Raw genomic sequence first — 18124 nt, 5'->3', positions numbered from 1 at the left:
AGTGATTGTGGCTCTGAAACTCATCCATTTTTCGGCATCAGCAGCTAAGCCTGTGTGGTTTCTTGTCAGCCCGGGGAATTTATCAAAAAAAGGTTCTAAATCCTGTAGCACCATGTTCAGAGAAAAAGGATGGAGTTCCAAAAAACAAAAATGACTGGAAAAACCAATGACAACAAAAAACAAAACAACTATAACAATGAAACAGTGCTTGGCACCTTGGAATTGATGGGTCGTTTATCCGATGTGAGATGTGAGATACTTTAGCCTAGTGAAGCCACCAGAAATCCAGCGGAGGCAGGTGGAGACGGCTGCATCGGAAATGAGGGGAGACGGTTCTGACAGCAAGGTAGGCAGAAGAGGAAACAAAATACTCTTCCCCCAGGCCAGAGGCGTCTCAGTCTGTCCAAGTGGGGACAGGGCCTCACCAGTCTTCCCTTCCCGACTCTTCGGTCCTCCGTCCCCGCTGGTCACTTCCTGTGCTTGTCTATCTTCTCCAGAGTCTTGGAATCTGCTGGACTCTGGTCTCCGGGGCTCATGTAGGATTTGTCTATGACCATCAAGGCTTCTTTGATGTAGTTCTGCAGTGCAGACACGGCCGCGCAGATGGCCTGGCTGCCGAAGCCATGGGTAATTAGGCTGAAATGAGACAGGCAGCTCTGTATGCTCATCTCCAAAACTGGGGTGGGCCTGCTGTTCCCGTTGGGAGTTCGGTCTTGATTGAGGAGGTCTGTGAATTCTTTACACACTTGCCTGTGAAGACAGTTGATTAACTCTGGTGAGCCTTCCCTGGCCCTCTGCATGTCCCCAACACCCAACAAACCCACCCTCGGGGCCCAGGAACAGAGGTGGAATAGTCTAAGGCCTCACTTAGCACCTGATAGGAGGATGCCCTGCTAGGAAGATCTCTTCCCAAGCAGGATCTCCTTTCATTCCTGGGGCACACTACTAAAGATAACAAGATTAACAACAGTCGGCTGATCAAGGTCTCTAGGTTGTAGAGGTTAAGGGACAAGTTTACTTTAGGACAAATTGGTGTCAATAAATAAATGCTCTCAGAAACCCCAAGGATGATGCAAATGGCCGAAACTAGTGATCACGGAGTGGCCAGCTCATCTTTTGAACTAATCTCATTTAACAAGATTTGACTCTGCTTCACTGAGCAGGACTGCACTGTCACTTTCTGAGAGTACAAACTCTCCTGGTGCTTGAAAACTCACTTTGGAGTTGATTTGCCCACAGGCCTGCCATGAATTTACTCTGATTTTTGCAATGAAATAAAAAGTACACAGGGCTGAGAGTGTAGGCTAATGGTAGAGTGCTCGCCTAGCATGCACAAAGCCCCGGGTTCAATTCTTTGGTACCACATACTCAGAAAAAGCTGGAAGTAGTGCTGTGGCTCACATGGCAGGGTGCTAGCCTTGAGCAAAAAAGTGTCCCAGGACAGTGCCCAAGACTTGAGTTCAAGCCCCAGAACTGGCAAAAAATGTATATATATCTTTTTTTGTTGTTGTCATGGTGGGACTTGAAACTCTGCCTGGGCTTCTCCCTGAGCTCTTCAGCTCAAGGCTACCACTCTACACCTAGAGCCTCAGGGCCACTTATGGCTTTCTGGTGATTAACTGGAGATAAGAGTCTCTAGGACTTTTTAGTGCCAAGGCAGGCTTTGAATCTTGATCAGATCTCAGCCTCCTGAATAGCTAGGATTACAGGCGTGACCCACTGGGCGCTGTCCCGAGCTCTTCAGCTCAAGGCTACCACCCTACCCCTGGAGCCACAGCACCACTTCCTTTTCTAGTGGGTTAACTGGAGATAAGCGTCTCCAGGAATTTAGTATTCAGGCTGACTGAATCGTGATTCTCAGGTCTCAGCCTCCTGAGTAGCTAGGATTACAGGTGTGAGCCACTGCTTCCCAGGAGAACTCATTTATTAGCCATCCTGGCTTTTCTCTTCCTAAGGTGCACACAGAGCCCCACGGTGTGGCATCTCCTTCCCGAAGCCAGTACTGGGCACTCCATCCTGGGGTTGGAGGCAGGCCCATTACTCACTGTGCTGCCAGGAGCATGTTCTTCCTCGCTGCCATCTCGTTTCGGCCTCCGAGATGAGGTCTCGTTAAATATTCCGCCACAGGCTTACTGGGAAATTCAGCTTCACAGACATAGGCGAAGTCCCGGGCCAAATGAACAGCCTCACCTACAACCAGACCATAGGTTCAGGCCCTGACACAGCGGCCACCACAGGGGACCGTCCTGCCCCCCCCCCCCCATCTCTGGCAGTCATGGTCTACCAGCCACTCTGCCTCATAAAGTAAAACCATGAGCAGAGCAGACTGAGATGTCAGGGTCCTGCCTGCAGTCCAGTTCTGGGAATACCATGAGCAAGGAGCCCCCAGCAGGAGAAAGAACCCCTTTCTTTACACAACTCCTCCTCCTTGAACTCAGGGCCTGGACACATCCCTGAACCTTTGTGCTCAAGGCTGGCACTCTACCATTTGAGCCACAATTCCACTTCTGGTTTTCTTGGTTGTTCATTAGAGAAAAGAGTCTCATGGACTTCCCTGACTAGGCTGGCTGAGTACTGAGACCCCCAGATCTCAGCCTCCCCAGTGGCTAAGATTGCAGGTGTCAGCTGTAGGCACCCAGCTTGGGGCTCTGTAGGTTTGTGAGGTGCTCATGTACCCACAGTCCAATGAGCAGATGACCAGTCACAGCCAGGCTGTCTCCAGGTAATAATCTCTGCTCTTGTTGCACATCCTGTTGTTTTAGGAGGTATGGAGGTCGGAAAACGGAGGTCAGACAAGTTTGTATAAGACCCTACTGATAAGCAAAAAGGGTAGGAGGCTCAAGTGGAGCCGGGTACTGGTAGTTTACGCTTCTAATCCTATCTGCTTAGGAGGCCAAGATCTGGGTGGATTAAAGTTCAAAGCCAGCCCAGGCATAAGAGTCCATGTGACTTTATGTCCAATTAACCAGCAAAGGGGCAGAAGTGGAGGTGTAGCTTGCCAGCCTTAAGTGAAAAAAGCTAAGTAAGAGTACAAGGTCCTGAGTTCAAACCTCAGTACTGATAGGAAGGTTATTTCTAGACATTTTTTTTTTGCCAGTCCTGGGCTTGGGCTCAGGGCCTGAGCACTGTCCTTGGGTTTTCTCAAGGCAAGAGCTCTACCACTTGAGCCACAGCATCATTTCTCACTTTTTTCTGTGTATGTGATATGGAGGAATCAAACCTGGGTCTTGCTAGGCAAGCACTCTACCACTAGGCCAAACTCCTGGCCCCTCTAGACTATTTCTTTTCAAAGACCCTAGAAGATTAAAGTGGTTGTAGTGGTTCCTGGATGCCTATAATCCCATGTTGTTAGAGTGAGTGGCTCAAAGCCACCCTCGGCCTTAGGGGGAAACAACATGCAAATGAAGACTGGGATCACAGCTCAGTGGTAGAGCACCGACCCAGTGTGTTCTCAGTCCTAAACCCAATCCTCAGCGCCCCCAAAACTAAAAGGGGAAATCTAGGACTATAACCTGCAAGATCATCTTGGAACACTGACTCCCCCACCCCAAAATACAGCAGAAGAGAAAGGACTCCAGGAGCAGAGGCCCCGAGAGCCTGGCAAAGCCCTAGGTAGTGGCTGGGCCCTCCTGGTTAATTCAGACCCACCTCCTGGAGGATCTGCTGGGGGCAGGGCAGCAGTGGTCAACATCTGCCCAAGGCCTCTGGAGGCTCTCCATAAAGGGTAGAAAGGGAAGGTACACAAGTTTTTCAGCTCAACCATCATCATGACAAGGAAATGCCTTCCAAACATTGCACTGCTGTGAGCAGAGGGGGACTGGGGCCAGAGCTGGTAACCACCTGAGTGCAATGGCTGCCGTGGTTGGCATCATTGTCCAGCTCCTTCCTGCAATGCTTTGCTGGCTTGAGGGGTTTTTTTGTTTTGTTTTTTAATTTACTTCTCCCTCACCCCCCTTTTAATGGTTGGACTGCATTCTTGGCTACTTTCCAGGTTGGGGGGGAGGGTCTTCTATTCAAGAGACTCAAATGCCATTTATAGGGACAATGATCTGAAGAGTGGAGAAAGAGCCCCTCTCTGGCCAGGGGTTCTATTGCTTTCTTGTCTCTTGATGGGGAGAAATAATGACAAGTTAGGCCAGGCTGGTGTATGCAAGGACTGTGAGCTGAGGATCCCACAGCAGAAAAAACACATACTCCATTCTGCCCAGCATTGAAAGTAACCAGGATGGTAAATAGAAAGTCAGCCACTGATCAGCTCCCTCCTCAACTCTATGGAAACTTTTTTTTTTTTTTTGCCAGTCTGATGTATATACGATCTGAGATTAAGAAACCCAGTTTCTTTGCCCATTGATTCTCGTGAGCTCAGAAGCCAGGAGCTGTCAAGATACAGGGCTGCGAAGTCTTCAGACAAAATGGATTCATTAACAGGAACAGAAGCAGTCAGCTTGCTTTCATCTCTCCCTTCCCTGCTTGGGACCATGTCTTAAAAGGCTTGTGGTCTGGCTTTCCTTTTGCAGAAGTACTAAAGACAGCACAAATTGAAAACATTACCAAAGAGCCACCAGCGGCACTCACCTTCCACCAAAGATGTCAGCAGGGTCACGTGCGCAGCTTTCCGCCTCCCCGCTGGAAGGTTCAGGCCAATCTTGTCTAACTTCTCCCTCAGAGATCGCCCTCCATTTTTGGACTTGGCTCTGGGAAAGAGACAATGGGGTCCTCTCAACAAAACACAGAAAATTCTCCCCTCCTAGCAGCAGGTGCTCATGCCTGTAATCCCAGCTACTCAGAAGGATGAGATATGACGACCATGATTTAAAGCCACCCAGACAGGGAAGCCCCTGAGAGTCTTAGTTCCAATTAACAACCAAAAAAACCAATGTAAAGCTAGGGCTCAAGTGGTAGAACACTGGCCTTGAGAGAAAAAAAAAAAAAGAAGAAAGAAAAAGAAAAGCTCAGGGACGGTGCCCCACCTCCAGAGTTGAAGCCCAAATGCCAGCACAAAAATAATATAAAATAAACTGTACCTTCTAAAGTAGTGTTATTAAAGCTGGACTGTCAGGCTATTTCAATTATGTACAACATAATTTTTAGAAATTAATCTCTGTAAGTATTTTTAAACCTTGCCACCACTCCCTTTTATTTTCTGATGAGCATAGAGCATCGCTTGCTGTATTGCAGGAGATGTACATTTTCAACTCAGAAAACTGGTTGGGGGGGGGGGACAAAAGCCTCTCTTTTCAATACAGATGTTAGCCTGTAAAATCAAATCCTAACCAGATGATAATTTGTTAGCATTGTTTTAACACTTGCTTCTGCACTTGGCACTTTCTAAAAGAGAAGAAGTGTACTAAAATCGCTTGCTGAGCCGATTAGAATTCAGCGTTAGGTATACAAGTTACATAAATGTTAAAAATACCTCCCAGGTTCTCTATACATTCCCTCTCAGCTACCCAAGCACAGACCCCAGGGACTGTACCTTCGGAGGACGCCACCAAGCAGGGAGGCGTTCAAGCACTCTGGCGGTGACAGCCTCCTCTGCACTTCGGCCACCGTCACTTTATATTTGGATGTGGAGCTGAGGAGGGACAGTCTCCCCGGGACAGAGCAGAAGACCTCATTGGGGTTCATCACAGCCCCTACCAGCTCCTTCTGGCACGGCAGACCCAGGGGGTTCTTGGTCATGGAGATGGGACCTGTTGAGGAGAGACCAGAAACGGGGGTCACTAAAGCCCATTCTGAGCAGAGATCTTCTCTGAACCAGGAGCCCGGCTAAACTGCCTGTTTTTCAGACAAGAAACCTAGACTATACACACTGCCAGATCCTTTTCTTTTTCTAAGTCTTATTCTTTCTTCAAAGATAAATCAAATGTGAAATTCACAAGTTAACACCTTGCAAAGTTAATTAGTCAAGATCCCAAGCATGTTTTTTTTCTTCTTCTTTTTTTCCCACCCAGTGCCTGGCTACCTCTGTAATCTGCTTAATTAGAACATTTGCCTTCAGAAGACGATTAATGCTAGCCCCACCCCCTCACACTCCAAGAACTAACCCGCGACCTCAGATCCTGCCCCCAAAGCCTTCTGTGGAACTGCATTCTTCACTCTTACTAACACCCATTAATCCACCCAGTTTAAGTTTACTGGGAAATTTTATTTTTCAAATTTCCTCCCAACCCTTTACACCACCACAATCTATTAAAGCAGTTTGATTTTATATAACAAACCCTAACTACCTTTAATAGGGTCCTTCTTACCTTTCCCCCAACAGCCATCCTAACAATTCTGCCAGCACAAGTACTTAATTTAAGGAGCCTCCCACTCAAGAGTAATACCACTTTTTTTTCTCACCCCTCGCTCTCTGGGAAGACCAGAAAGTGGGGAGGTGGGGGGGGGGGGACAGATCACCCCGTCCTGCCCCGCTGCACTGTTTGGTTGGCAGACCAGACTTACTCAAAACCTTTCTGACAAGTTTGAATCTTCCCAAAATTCATGTTTGAGATCACACCCACTCAATCAACAATTAGAGCGCTCACAGACCCCACCACTCCGGGGAGGTGGTTGTGAACGGATTTCAGATTGTTGAAGGCACCGTGTGAGATGCCCGGTCTTCCCCTCCCGGCCAGGGGGCCCCGGCTCCGGGGGAGGCCGGACTCCGGGGCGCGGGCCCCGCGCGCAGCGACCGACCGCAGGCGTCCAACGAAACCCCTCGGTCCGCCTCAAAACCACCCTTGAGAACGAGTGCTGCGTGCAGAGCCTCCCAGGGTCTCCCCGGCCTGCGCGCTGCTCTCTGGGACCGGCTCAAAGCCCCTTTCCCGAGGCCCGGTCGCCCCCCTCCGCTTCCCCCAGGGCCCCCGCGCTCACCTTTGCGGATGACAGTCTGGTCGTGGAGGAGGAGATGCTGGTCGTCCACATTCTGGGAGGAGAAAGAACAAGGTTTCCCTTTAGGTGTGGGCCGGGGGAGCCCCGGGGCGGCGGGCCGGCCCCCCGCGGGCGGCGGCCGGGCGCGCTCACCTGCACCTCCTCCATCTGGTGCGCCACGTCGTGCAGCCCCAGGTTCTCTGCCAGGCCCGCGGCGTCCAGGGCGTGCGCGTGCGGGAGCAGCAGCTCGGAGCGGCGGTAGGCCTCGCGGCGCGCGCCCACCGCGCCCCCCTCCAGCCCGGCGAGGTGCGGCAGCAGCGCGGCCGGGCGCCCGTGGTGCGCGGGCAGCCCGGCCCCGTCCTGGCCCTGGCGGCCGGGCCAGGCCTGCTGCTGGCTGCCGGTGGGCGCGGGCTGGTGCAGGGGGTTGATGGCGGCGTAGGCTTCGCCCAGGTGCGAGTAGGGATCGGCCGACTGCGAGTAGGCCAGCTGCTGGTAGGGCGGCGGGAAGTAAGGCGGCGGCTGGTACTCCGAGACGCCCGAGTGCGACAGGGGCGGCGCGGGGCTGTAGAGGTGCTGGCCGGCCGAGGACAGGTGGGGGATGCGCGGGTTCCCATTGTTACCCGCGTCGTGGCGATCCTGGGCGAGACGGAGAAGAAACCCGGTTAGGACGAAAACCCTGGTGCGGCGAACCCGCCAGCCCGCGAGCCCCGCCGCCCCCGTCTGGCGACAGTGCCCTCCGGGGGAACAGCTCCGGGGCCCAGCGACCCCAGGAGCGAGACGCCCCGAGGACTCCTTCGTTAATGGCGACCCCCCACCCCCCAGGAAAAAGAGGCTGGATTAAGACCTGGGAGGTCAAATCCTCCACGCCCCGCGGCGTAGGGCCCCGCGCCATCAAGCTCGAGGCGCTGGCAGACATCGAGGCCGATCTCCGGGCTGGCTGGGCCGGCGCCCCGGGAGGAAGCCGCGAGGCAGAGAACCCCAGGCAGCGCGCGCTCGCTCGCCGGTCCGCACGTGTTGCCTCGGCGCAGCCGGCAGAAATTGTGCCGGAGCCAATCCCGCACCCGCCCTCCCCACCCCAGGGACCCACCCTTCCACGCCCTTCGGGCAAAGACCTCCGGGCCAGGGACGCTCCCGGGAGGTGGCTGCCACCCAACACAGCCCGAGGGGCTCGGGAGGGAACTCGCTGGGGCCTCGGGCTGTGTTCTCTGCCTGCGAGGCCAGACCGAAGGAAGAGGAGGTGCGATCGGCCACTGGCGGGGTCCCCACAGCCGGTGCCGAGACCCCGAGCCCCGGGAGACAGGGCCCGCGCACGTCCACGCGCTCTGAGGCGGCTCGATTTAATTCCTAAAAGATGTGTCTGCCTCGGTCCGGGGGTCACGGGGTGGAGGGGAGCACGCGGGGACACGGCGCTGCCGCCCCCTGGCGGGAGCGCCGGACCACGCCGGCCCGGGCCGCCCCCCTGCGGGGCTCGGGGGCGCCGCGCGCGCGCGCTCGGGCTTGCCGGCCGCCCCGGCTCCCCGCTCCACGCGCCCCGGCGCTCGCCGCCCGCGTCTTCTTCCTCTTCCCGCTCGCCGCCTCCCTCCCGCCTGCGCTCCGAAACTCCAGCTCAACCTGTCCAACAGGCTGGAGCACTAGCCGGGCGGACGGCCCCGTCGGGCCCCAGCACCCCCAACGCGCCCCAGCCCCCACTTCGCTGGAGAGTCAGGCTTCCGTTGTTCTCCAGCCTCCCCGAGGAGGAGGTAGCGGGGCAGGTGACCGGCCCGCCCCGGAGGAGCCTCGGGGAAGGTGTCGCCCGCGGGCGGCCAGCCTGCGCTGACCCTTCGGACGAAGACGTCCGGCGAAAAGGCCACGTCTAAGACCGCAGGCCGGAGCTGCCGGGAGCTCGGGAAGAAGGGCGGCTCGCTCCGAAGGAAGCCGGCTGGTAAGCCTTGTTGGTGGGATCTGCCGTTCTGCCCAGGCCTAGGGCTGGGTGCTTAGGAAAGGGCCAGTACGGGAAGGGGCCCCGAGAACGGGGCTGCGGGGTGTCCGGAGGACGGGGTGTCCGGTCCGGCCGAGAGGCGAGGGCTCCTGCGCGCTCCTCCCCGACCTCAGCCGCTGGTCCCCCGCCTCCCGGATGGCCTTCAGGCGGAGCCGGGCTGCACCCCTGCGCCCCAGCTCACCTCGCAGTCCTCTTCATATTTGACATTATCGGTTATTTTCCACAACATGGCGTCCGGAGTCCCCCAAAACAGTCGCCAGTTAAATCCAGGCTCCCCCCACCCCCCGAGCGGTAAATCCAAAATCGGGGTCACGGTGGCCAGGCGTCTGCCGCCGCCCCCGCCGTGCGGGCCCTGCTGTCCCGGTCACTGGATACGCATCGGCGGCTCTGAGGACGTGGATGCGGCCACCGCGGGGAGCGCGCGCGCGCGGAGGCCGCGGCCGTGGAGCGATGAGGCCGCGCCCGCACCGAGTGTCCCCGCGATAGCCGGGGGACCAGAGCGCCTTAATGAGAAGGAAATTATCATAACTCCTCCCCGGGGGCCGGCGCCGAGGCCCGGGCGGGGCGGGGCCGCCCCCAGCCAGTCCCAGCCCGGCTCCGCCCCGCGCCCCGGCCGGGCGTCGCGCGCCCGGCCCCCAGGCCGCTAGGGGGGCGCGGGGAGCGCGGTGGGCGGCGCCTCGCTGACAATTGTGAGGCCCGGGAACCCAGACGCCCCAGAACCCCGACGCGTCCTCCTCCGCCGATCCCGCCCAGCACACATCTCAGGTCCGCAGACTGTGGGAGCTGGGAACCCAGATAGTTCCCAAAGCCCGGGAGACCCTCTCTGCTTGCCGGCATTCCTCTCCCCTTGGGCCAAGAAATGTCACCTGGAGGTGGGGTCCTGGCGTTTGGGGGTGGTCTCAACTCCTGGGCTCCTCTCACGCGTCCCACGCACTCCACGGACACGCACAGATTGGGCTGGGGACGCACAGAGCAAACCCTAGCCTGGACGGAGCGGCGCCCCTGCTCCCAGGACCTCACCCCGTCCTGCTGCCACCCTCTCGACCCCCCATCTTCTTGTGGGCGTTCTGCCCCCAGCGTGGAAGTCAGAAGACCGTGCGGGCTCAGCTCAGAAGTGGGGACAACGGCCTGTCCGTGACAACGCTGTCGCCCGAAGCTGCGTCTCCTTCCTCGGCAGTGGCCGAGCTCCTCTGCCCTGCCCTGCCGCCCTGCCCAGCTCTGCTGCCCAGCCCGGCTCTGCCGCCGTCTGCTCAGCGCCGGCTGCCTGGACCCACCACCCAGAAGCCTTAACTTGCCCAGGAAGAGACCCGAGCACCGGGGGCCAGGCGGAGTAAGATGGGGTGGGAGGAGGAAGGGGCTGCAGAGCCCCCCCCCACGGTGGACACTCACCCCACAGGTGAAGGTAGAAAACCAAACCCTCCACTGCCTTCCGGCTCACTTCTGACGCCCAAACTGGAACGAAATGGTGGGAGTTCGTTTTTACATTTTAAAGAAACGAAAATTCATCTCCCCAATGATTGTTTTCATTGCAAGAGGGGGAGCACGCTCGTTCTCAAGTGGAAATTTTGTGGGGTCATCCCAACGGGGTTCAGCCCTTCGGAGGGGCCTGGGCAGGGGACGGCTTTGGTTCGGTGCTGGACCCGGTTTTGCAATCGTGGACACCCCGCAGGGCGGCCGCAGTCTGGAACGGGCTGCAGGGTGGCGACCCTACCGCCTTCCTGCTCCTCCTCGGAGTTGGGTGAGCATTTCTTTAGTCCCAGATGGCCTAAAATAAAGTAAGAACTAAGACAAAAATAGGTGTCCTCCAAGAGAAACGTCGTCCCTCGCCTTCGGGAGCGAGCTGAGTTTACGAGGAGGCTGCTTCAAACCGCTGGGGCTGCTTTTCCAGCCAAGGTGACGCGGGGCTTTGCGCCAACTACCCGCGGCCGAGTCCAGAGGCAAGAGCCCCTGACCCCGGCCTGCAGCCCTCGGGGTCTGGGGGCAGAGAACAGCACTAGCCCCTCTCGTGGTATCCGGGCGAGAGACTGGGGGAAGGCACTGCCCACCGCCAGAGCTGCATCCTGACCCTGCGGGGGACAGGCGGGGGCCAGAGCTGGGAAGATCCGGGCTCCCCGACCCGGGCGCCCCGACGGGCTCTGCTCCACTCCCGGCCTCAAAGTTTTCCTCCAAGACCCGACCCGGGGTGCAGATTTACAAGCTGTCCGCACTGTGTCCCCCAGCTTCGCCTCCGGCAGTCCGGGGCCAGGGGGGCCTGGAGTGGTCACTCCCTCTCGGTCCCTAGCTGTCCTCCCTCCCTCAGCCGCGCGCGCCCAGGCTTCCCGGAGGAGCGGGGCCGCCTCCCCGCCCAGGACGCGCGGCGAGGCCACGGGATCGGTGGACACTGAGGGTCCGCGCCGCCCTCGGGGACCCCCGGGCGCCCAGGGGCTGCGGAGCCGCTGGGCAGAACCATTCGTTCAGAGAGAGCCGTGGCGCAAAGCTCGGAGGGGAAGGCGGCGCCGACAATCGCCCTCCCGTCCCGGGGCCCGGGGCCCGCGGCGTGCACCCTGCCCGCCCGGCGCCGCCGAAAGGTGTGCGCCGGTGTCCGCGGCCCCCGCCGCCCGTGACCCCAGCTTCACGGCTGAAAATGGGAACCCAGGGCTGGAGCAGCCAAGTCGGGCCCCCGACAGTGGTGGGCCCCGCCGCCACCGCCGCCGCCTCCCCGGGGTGGAAGTGGAAGGATCCCCGCAGCGGAGGCGGAGACCCGGGCGGAGGCGCGGAGCGGGCGGCCGCGTCCCGCGGCGTCGGGGCTCCGCTCTGCCGCCCCCTAGGGGCCCCGCGGCCACGCACACCCCGGGAGCTGGGCCCGCGCCGACTGGGCCCGGGGAACCCGGCTGGAGCCATCAGGTGTCAGCCGCGCCCCGACGGTGCCACGACGCCCCCGCCCGCCCCCCGCCCCGGGGACGCGGCCGGGCAGGGAAAGCTGGACGGGGCCGGGCGGCAGGTGGAGGACCCGAGCGCTTCGCCGCGGACACCCCCAGACCTCCGCACGCGGCCCCGCCCGAGCTCACCGGGGGGCGCACGCCCCGGGGTGCTCCGAGCGATCCGTCGGGTCGGGATCAGAATTCTCCACGGGCGCCACGCGGCCACCCGGCGCGACACCGCCCGACTCATCCAGTCCCACGGCCTCGCACCCCACCCAGGCCCAGCGGGGGGCAAAGCGGCCCCGCGGCCTTCAGGAATCCCTTCCCGCAGACGGCGGCGAGGCGCCCCGCGGAGGGCACCCGAGCTCCCCCGGGGTCCCAGCGCGCCCCGCTTCAGACTCCATCCTGACAACCACTCCGCCCATCTCATTCCATGGGGGAAACCTCGGAGTCGTCAGGTCGGGAAAGCCGCCCACGCCCTGGAGCCCTGTCCCATGTCCCCTGTCCCAGCCGCTCTCGGGGATCCGCTGAGGGACGGCGCCCCCAGCCCCGCTGCGCCGCGCCCGCGTCCCGGAGCGCCCGGGGGCCGCGGAGGACACCCGGAGGCCTTCCCCGGCCGGCGTCCAGAGTCACCGAGCACCTCCGGGCCAGGTGAACCCGGGGGCTGTCACTCAGCAGGCCGCCAGGCGCAGAGGAGGCCCACCGAGCCAGGACTGGGTCCCCGCGCCGGGATGGGTGACAGGAGCCGCACGGATTTAACGCCCAAGCGCCCCGGGGCGCACCCCCCCGCCCGCAGCCTGCGGTCCCCTCTGGCCTCTCCTCCTGGACACCCGCACACCTCGCCTCACCCTTAGGAACGGGAAATTCATGTCGCCAGCTCTCCACTCCAGGGACTTCAGGGCAGAAGCAAGGCCGTCCAGCCCTCCCTAGCAGCAGCGGCTGGGAGCAGTTTATTTGGTAGGGGAGGGAAGGAGAGGGGAAGGGGTGGGAGAGGGAGTCCCAGCCAAAACCAGCGGTGGTGATTGGTGGACACACCTGAGAGGCCCTCCCCCCTCCTCCCTGCCCTCCCCCCTCCTCCCCTGCCCTCCCCCGCCCCTGGGATCTGCAAACTCCTCCGCGGAGCGGAACAGGGGTCTTCCCCGCATTTGAGGAGACTTCTGCAGAGACTGCATGTGAAGAGACTTTTTTCAAGTGGAAGGGGACGCACACCACCAGGGGCCGTTCACAGCGGGTGGAAAACTTAGGTTTAAAAGCAAAGTCTTCCCGGCAGAGGACAGTAAAACTTTATCAAGCCAGAACCATCCTCATTCCTCCGAATTCTCAGCTGCTGTAGGAATGAAGTCACACAGCTAGAAACTTATCTTGACTTTGGGAACTTGGGAGTTAACTCTGACTCCTCTGGGGAAGACACTCAGAGGCAAGGTACATGGTTCTTGAACAATAAGACAAAAGTTCAAGTCCAGTATCATGCCAGCTGGGAAGGAGAACCAGAGGGTTCTCCTCCCCAGCACAGCCAGGGAGGTTAGACTCGTGCCTGAACTGCCCCTCACATCCCATTTCCTTGCTAGCTTGGTCATGAGCTGAGCTCAGGCATCTCACCCAGCTCCTTTCCCCAGAGGAGATTGGAAGATGTACCCTGAACCCCCCCCCCCCTCCGCCAACACCCAGAAGGCAACAGCGAATCCAGCATCCACACCCTTCCGGCAGACTGTCCAGACTCCCCTGAGGCCTTCAAAGGCAGTTTTTTTTGAAATGCACCCTGGGATGTTTATGACCAGCCATCCATAGAAAGAAATGTAAATTTTTACGATGTGAAAAACAGCCATTTAATCACTTTCATCAAAAAGGGGTTCCAGCACAGATTTCCAGACACTTCTCTGGGCCAGGTACATTCTCCTAGCTGGGAATGTACGGGGTCGGGGGTGGGGGTTGTGGCTGTGTTTGTTTGTGTGTTGTTTGTGGTTCTGGTGAGCCAGCTCCCCCTCCCCCACCCCACCCAGTCTCCCGTTGCTCTTCCAGGATTTGACCATTGAATATTTCCATTTTGTTCTAAAGTAAATCCAGGGAGTCTCTAGCTCCTGTGAACAGAAAATGTTCACATTCTTTCTCTGTCTCTCCATGTTTAAACCCTGTCACACTAAAATCCTTGCTAAAGTGTGTGTGTGTGTGTGTGTGTGTGTGTGTGTGTGTGTGTGTGTGTGTGTGTGTGTGTATCCAGAAAAGATTTTCTGGAGGAGAGCTGGTGGCTGGCTTTATAATTCTAACTACTCAAGAGCTACTGTTCAGAGGATCTTAATTTGAAGCCAGACCAGGGAGAAAAGTCGAAGAGACTTACATTTCCAAAACAACCAACAAAAAGCGGGTGGAGACATAGTTCAAGGGATGCATGGTGCATCATTGCAGGTTGGCCCTCCCTTACGTTGTCCTGTGAAGCACAATGTGTTTTGGGGGTGCTAAAAGTTAGGAAGTAGACTGTTAGGGCCACAGTCACTGGCTGGCCCCCTAGAAAGTTGTTACCACGTAACCCTGGGCTTATCTAAAGCAGGGCTTCCCAAAGTGAGGGCACAGGTGAGGGTGTGGGAAGGCAAGAGCGCCCCTCTCTGAGGTGCCCAGCCTCCACCACTACCCCCAAAGCCCTCCCCCCCCCCCCGCACTGTGAGGAGCTCTGGAGTGCAGTCCAGCAGCCAGTGCTGGACTCTCAGTGACTCTGGTGTGGTTGATGTTTGCAGATGGGGCAAAGGAGGAAGCCAGCACTATGGAGTGCAGGAGGACAGCAGAGGTCAACCAACCTGAGCACCACACGGCAGCCAGGGCCGCCTGTGAGGCCAGGGTCTGCCTCCCCCAGAATGCACCTCTCCCTGGTCCATGGGTCTGGGGTTGAGCATGGCTGGGGTGGGTGAGCCCTGCAGAGTCCAGCTGGGTGGTAAATGAGCTAGGCCCACCTGCCTGGCCCATCAGAGAGGAGCCTGAGACTCAGCTCCCCTCAGCTCCCAGGGCCAGTGAGGCACTTGTGCCTCCAGAGACTTCTATGCCAAAGGGGCTCTCGTGCTCACCTAGAACCCCAGCCCTGAGGAGACTGAGGCAGGGGCTCCCAGCACTGAGGCCAGGCTGAGCCGCAGACATAGTAATGAGACCCTGTCATGATAAATAGATAACAAATAAGGAGTTTAACACATTTTTAAAAAATGGCACACACCCCCCACCCCCAATCAAACACATGAATTACAGGGGGAGGAAGGAGGGAAGGAGGGAGGCCTGGAAGGAGGAGTGAGAAGAGCTGTAGAGGTGAAGATGGAGGTGAGAGGAGTTGCAGGGATGAAAGGGAGGGAGGGGGAAAAGAAGGACAGGAGGAAGGGATGAGGAAGGGAATGGAAGCTGGGCTGCACCAGCCTTGTGGCTGTGGCAGTCTACAGGGTGGCTCTGTGACCTGTCCAGGGGCTACAGCAGACCCAGCTGAGGCACGGGCTGGGGAGTGACGACTGAAGAGACCCTGCAGGGTGTGGTGGGGGCTGGGACTTAGGAGAATCTGGATGCCTGACCGTCCACCCCCCCCCATGTCCCCTCAACTCTGGAGCCTGGCCTTCAGCTGTCTACAGAGGAACCCTGCTGTTGCCCAAGAATGATATCACCAGGGACAGGGTCCCTGGTTCCCTCTGGGGTGGGCTGCTGGGGAAGCAGAGGACAGGACCAGTCATGGCCTGGGAAGCCCGAGGTCTTCAGGAGGTGGATCACAGACAAAGCATGTGTGCATGTGCATATGTGTGTGTGTGGGGGTGCAACCACAGGTCAGAAATTCAGGTGGGAGCCGAAGTTAGGGGATGGGAGAAGAGCAGGGCAAAGAATTGCCCAGGTAAAGCTCACAGCACCCGGCTGAGATCTGGATGCCTGGTTCATTTAATGTGCAAGAACAAAGAAAAAGTCAACTAGAAAAAGTCCCCAATTTTCCCACCTCGCCAAACTAGAGGTCAACACACCTCTGCCATTCAGAAGCTGTGTTTCAGGTGATGGAGAAGATAAAACGTCAGACTAGGGCAGGGTTCTGACTGCACGAGAGTGTTTGTTGTTTTATTTTGAAATGGAGTCTCTTCAAAGCTGAGACCAGCAACGCTTCCCCCCACCCCAGCCTCTCAGAGTTCTGGGATTAGGACCTCACGCCCTAACTAAACAGGGCTTTTTAATGACAATAGAAAAGTCGTTACCTGCCGCTAGTGGCTTTACAGTGTAAAAAACGATGTGAGCGGGTGGGGAAGAATTCTGTCTCCCCACGCTGCTAGCTGGGAGGGAGGCGAGTTGGGCTGATTTGAATGTAGATTTACTTTCTTTCTGCTCCCAGCTCTCCTTTTGTGTTTCCTCTTTCCGTCTCCTCCTCCCTCATCTCAGTCTCCTCCATTTGTATTTTGCTCCTTTGTTGACTGGCTTAAATTGTAGCTAACACTAGCATTTTTAAAACTTTTATTTGACTTTTTCTTATACACCGAAGTGACTTATATTATTACTTAAGGTGTGTCCCTTTTTTCTTTTTGTGCCTTTGTGGAGCCTGAAACAAAGGGCCTCCTGTTCTTGCTTGGCTTTTTCCACTCAAGGCTGGTACTCTACCACTGGAGCCACGGCACCAAGTCCACCTTCCTTTTTGCTGATAAATGAAGATAAGAATCCTCCTGGATTTTCTTGCCAGGTCTAGCTTCAGATTGAGATGTTCAGATCTCAGCATCCTGCGGGCCCGCCACCAGAATCAGGTCTCTTTCTTGAGTAATTTCATTAGGTCCACACACAGACTAAAAAAGTAGGCGTGGTTAGCCTTTTTGTTCTGTATTAAAAGGAACCCAGAAATTTGGTAACTCAGCCTTTGGGACCTGGAAGGTGAAAAGGGGTGAAGGAGACACTGGATATCATCAGGAATCTGTCTGGTATGGCCACACATGCATTTTTTGGGTCAGGTTGCCTATTAAAATAGCCTCTAACTTGCAATAGAAGAAAACCTAGATACATAAGGCCTTATAGTATGATGCTAAATGAAAGGACCTCCAAGATATAGAAACAAAAGCCATATAATGAGTGATTGTTGTCCTTAATGTACTATGTTATCTCTCATCTCTTTTGCTGTCCCTTGGTTATCTCATATTGTTACAGTATCTCACTTTGTTATCTGATATATTGGATATATTTGTATCTGGTTATTTGAAATTGGATAGGGAAGGGGGAAAACAAGATGAGGGGTGGGGGGGAGGGAAATGGGGACCAAGACATGAGAAAGGGTATCAATGTATGTAAATTAATGCACCTTCTATCTGGCGAATATAATGTAACCCTTCTATTAATTACAATAAAAAATATATGAAGAAAATAAAATTAAATAGCCTCTAGTTCAGCCCAGCACACCACAGGCCCTTTGAGAGCTGAGCATGCAGGGTAAGGCCAGGGGAGGATTTCTGTGGCCTATTCCCACCCCTTCCCTCCCCCACACACCTCAGGAAAGATGCCTAGAAGTGCAAAGCCAAGTGGCAAAGAAGCACAGGGCCCTGAGTTCAAAGCCCAGTAACTGCTCCAGAAGAAGAAAAAGAAAACCATAAACCGAACAAAGACAAGAGACCTGGTACCTTTCCTTTCAAGCCCATCACCTTTCTTTCTTTCTCTCTCTCTCTCTCTCTCTCTCTCTCTCTCTCTCTCTCTCTCTCTCTCTCTCTCTCTCTCTCTTTCTTCCTTTCCTTTCCTTTCCTTTCCTTTTATGTTTTGTGGGTCAAGGGGCTTGAACTAGGCCTGAGCACTATCCATGAGCTCTTCAGCTCAAGGCTACCACCCTACCCTTGAGCCAAGCTCCACTTCCCATTTTCTAGAGGTTAGTTGAAGATAAGAGTCTCAGGTCCTTTTGTGTCTAGGCTGGCTTTGAACCTTGATCCTCAGATTTCAGCCTCCTGAGTAGCTAGGATGACAGGCGTGAGCCACAGAGCCAAGCTGAGGATCATGTTTCTGTTAGTACGTGTGGGAGGGAGGCATTTGGCAAGGTCTGGGTGTATTTTCTGCAGGTAGATAAGCATCCATACTGCAACCGAACGAACCACCTTCTAACCACAGGAAGAAATTGCATGAACTGTGGCACATGGCTTCCAGTGGCCTGCTGCTCCTTGCACACCATGAAGCAACGTGGGCCAGACCTCCAGGGATAAGGCTTCGGGACCAGGCAGCATTCACCAGTGACTGCAGAAGTCAGGATGGAGGCTACCTCAATTGGGTGGGGTGAGTAGGTTGGAGAGGGCATGAGGAGACTTGTGGGGTAATGGAATGTTCTAGATCTTCATCTGGGTATTGCTTACAAGAGCTGCTTCTCTTTGAAAGGTGGCTGAGCCATATTGTATGACAGAGAACCTCAGGATTTGCATCTTAAAACTCACTT

General features: G+C 56.7%; 1 protein-coding gene across 1 annotated transcript; it reads right to left on the bottom strand.

Annotated features, from left to right (window-relative positions):
* Positions 1-467: 467 nt before the first annotated feature.
* Positions 468-9066, bottom strand: Tfap2c (transcription factor AP-2 gamma). The gene is made up of 7 exons (XM_090352891.1): positions 9015-9066; positions 7009-7491; positions 6859-6910; positions 5477-5693; positions 4576-4694; positions 2046-2190; positions 468-750 (listed from the first exon to the last, which is right to left on the bottom strand). Exons 1-7 carry the CDS (start codon positions 9060-9062, stop codon positions 468-470), a joined length of 1347 nt encoding a protein of 448 aa, XP_090209017.1. The 5' UTR covers positions 9063-9066.
* Between the last annotated feature and the right edge of the window lie 9058 nt (positions 9067-18124).

This window comes from Megascapheus bottae, chromosome 18 (assembly GCF_031878675.1).
Source record: "Megascapheus bottae isolate mThoBot1 chromosome 18, mThoBot2.hap1, whole genome shotgun sequence".
Classification (NCBI taxonomy): domain Eukaryota; kingdom Metazoa; phylum Chordata; class Mammalia; order Rodentia; family Geomyidae; genus Megascapheus; species Megascapheus bottae.
Note: the sequence above shows the minus strand (reverse complement) of the source record. Positions and strands in the feature narration are given on the sequence as shown.

Excerpts from the sequence above, each read along its gene's own strand:
- Tfap2c (XM_090352891.1), bottom strand. The coding sequence starts at position 9,062 with ATGTTGTGGAAAATAACCGATAATGTCAAATATGAAGAGGACTGCGAG. Across the intron at positions 4,695-5,476 it reads CTTGGTGGCGTCCTCCGAAG|AGCCAAGTCCAAAAATGGAG; the intron begins GTACAGTCCCTG and ends TCTCTTTCCCAG. Across the intron at positions 751-2,045 it reads AACATGCTCCTGGCAGCACA|GCAAGTGTGTAAAGAATTCA; the intron begins GTGAGTAATGGG and ends CTGTCTTCACAG.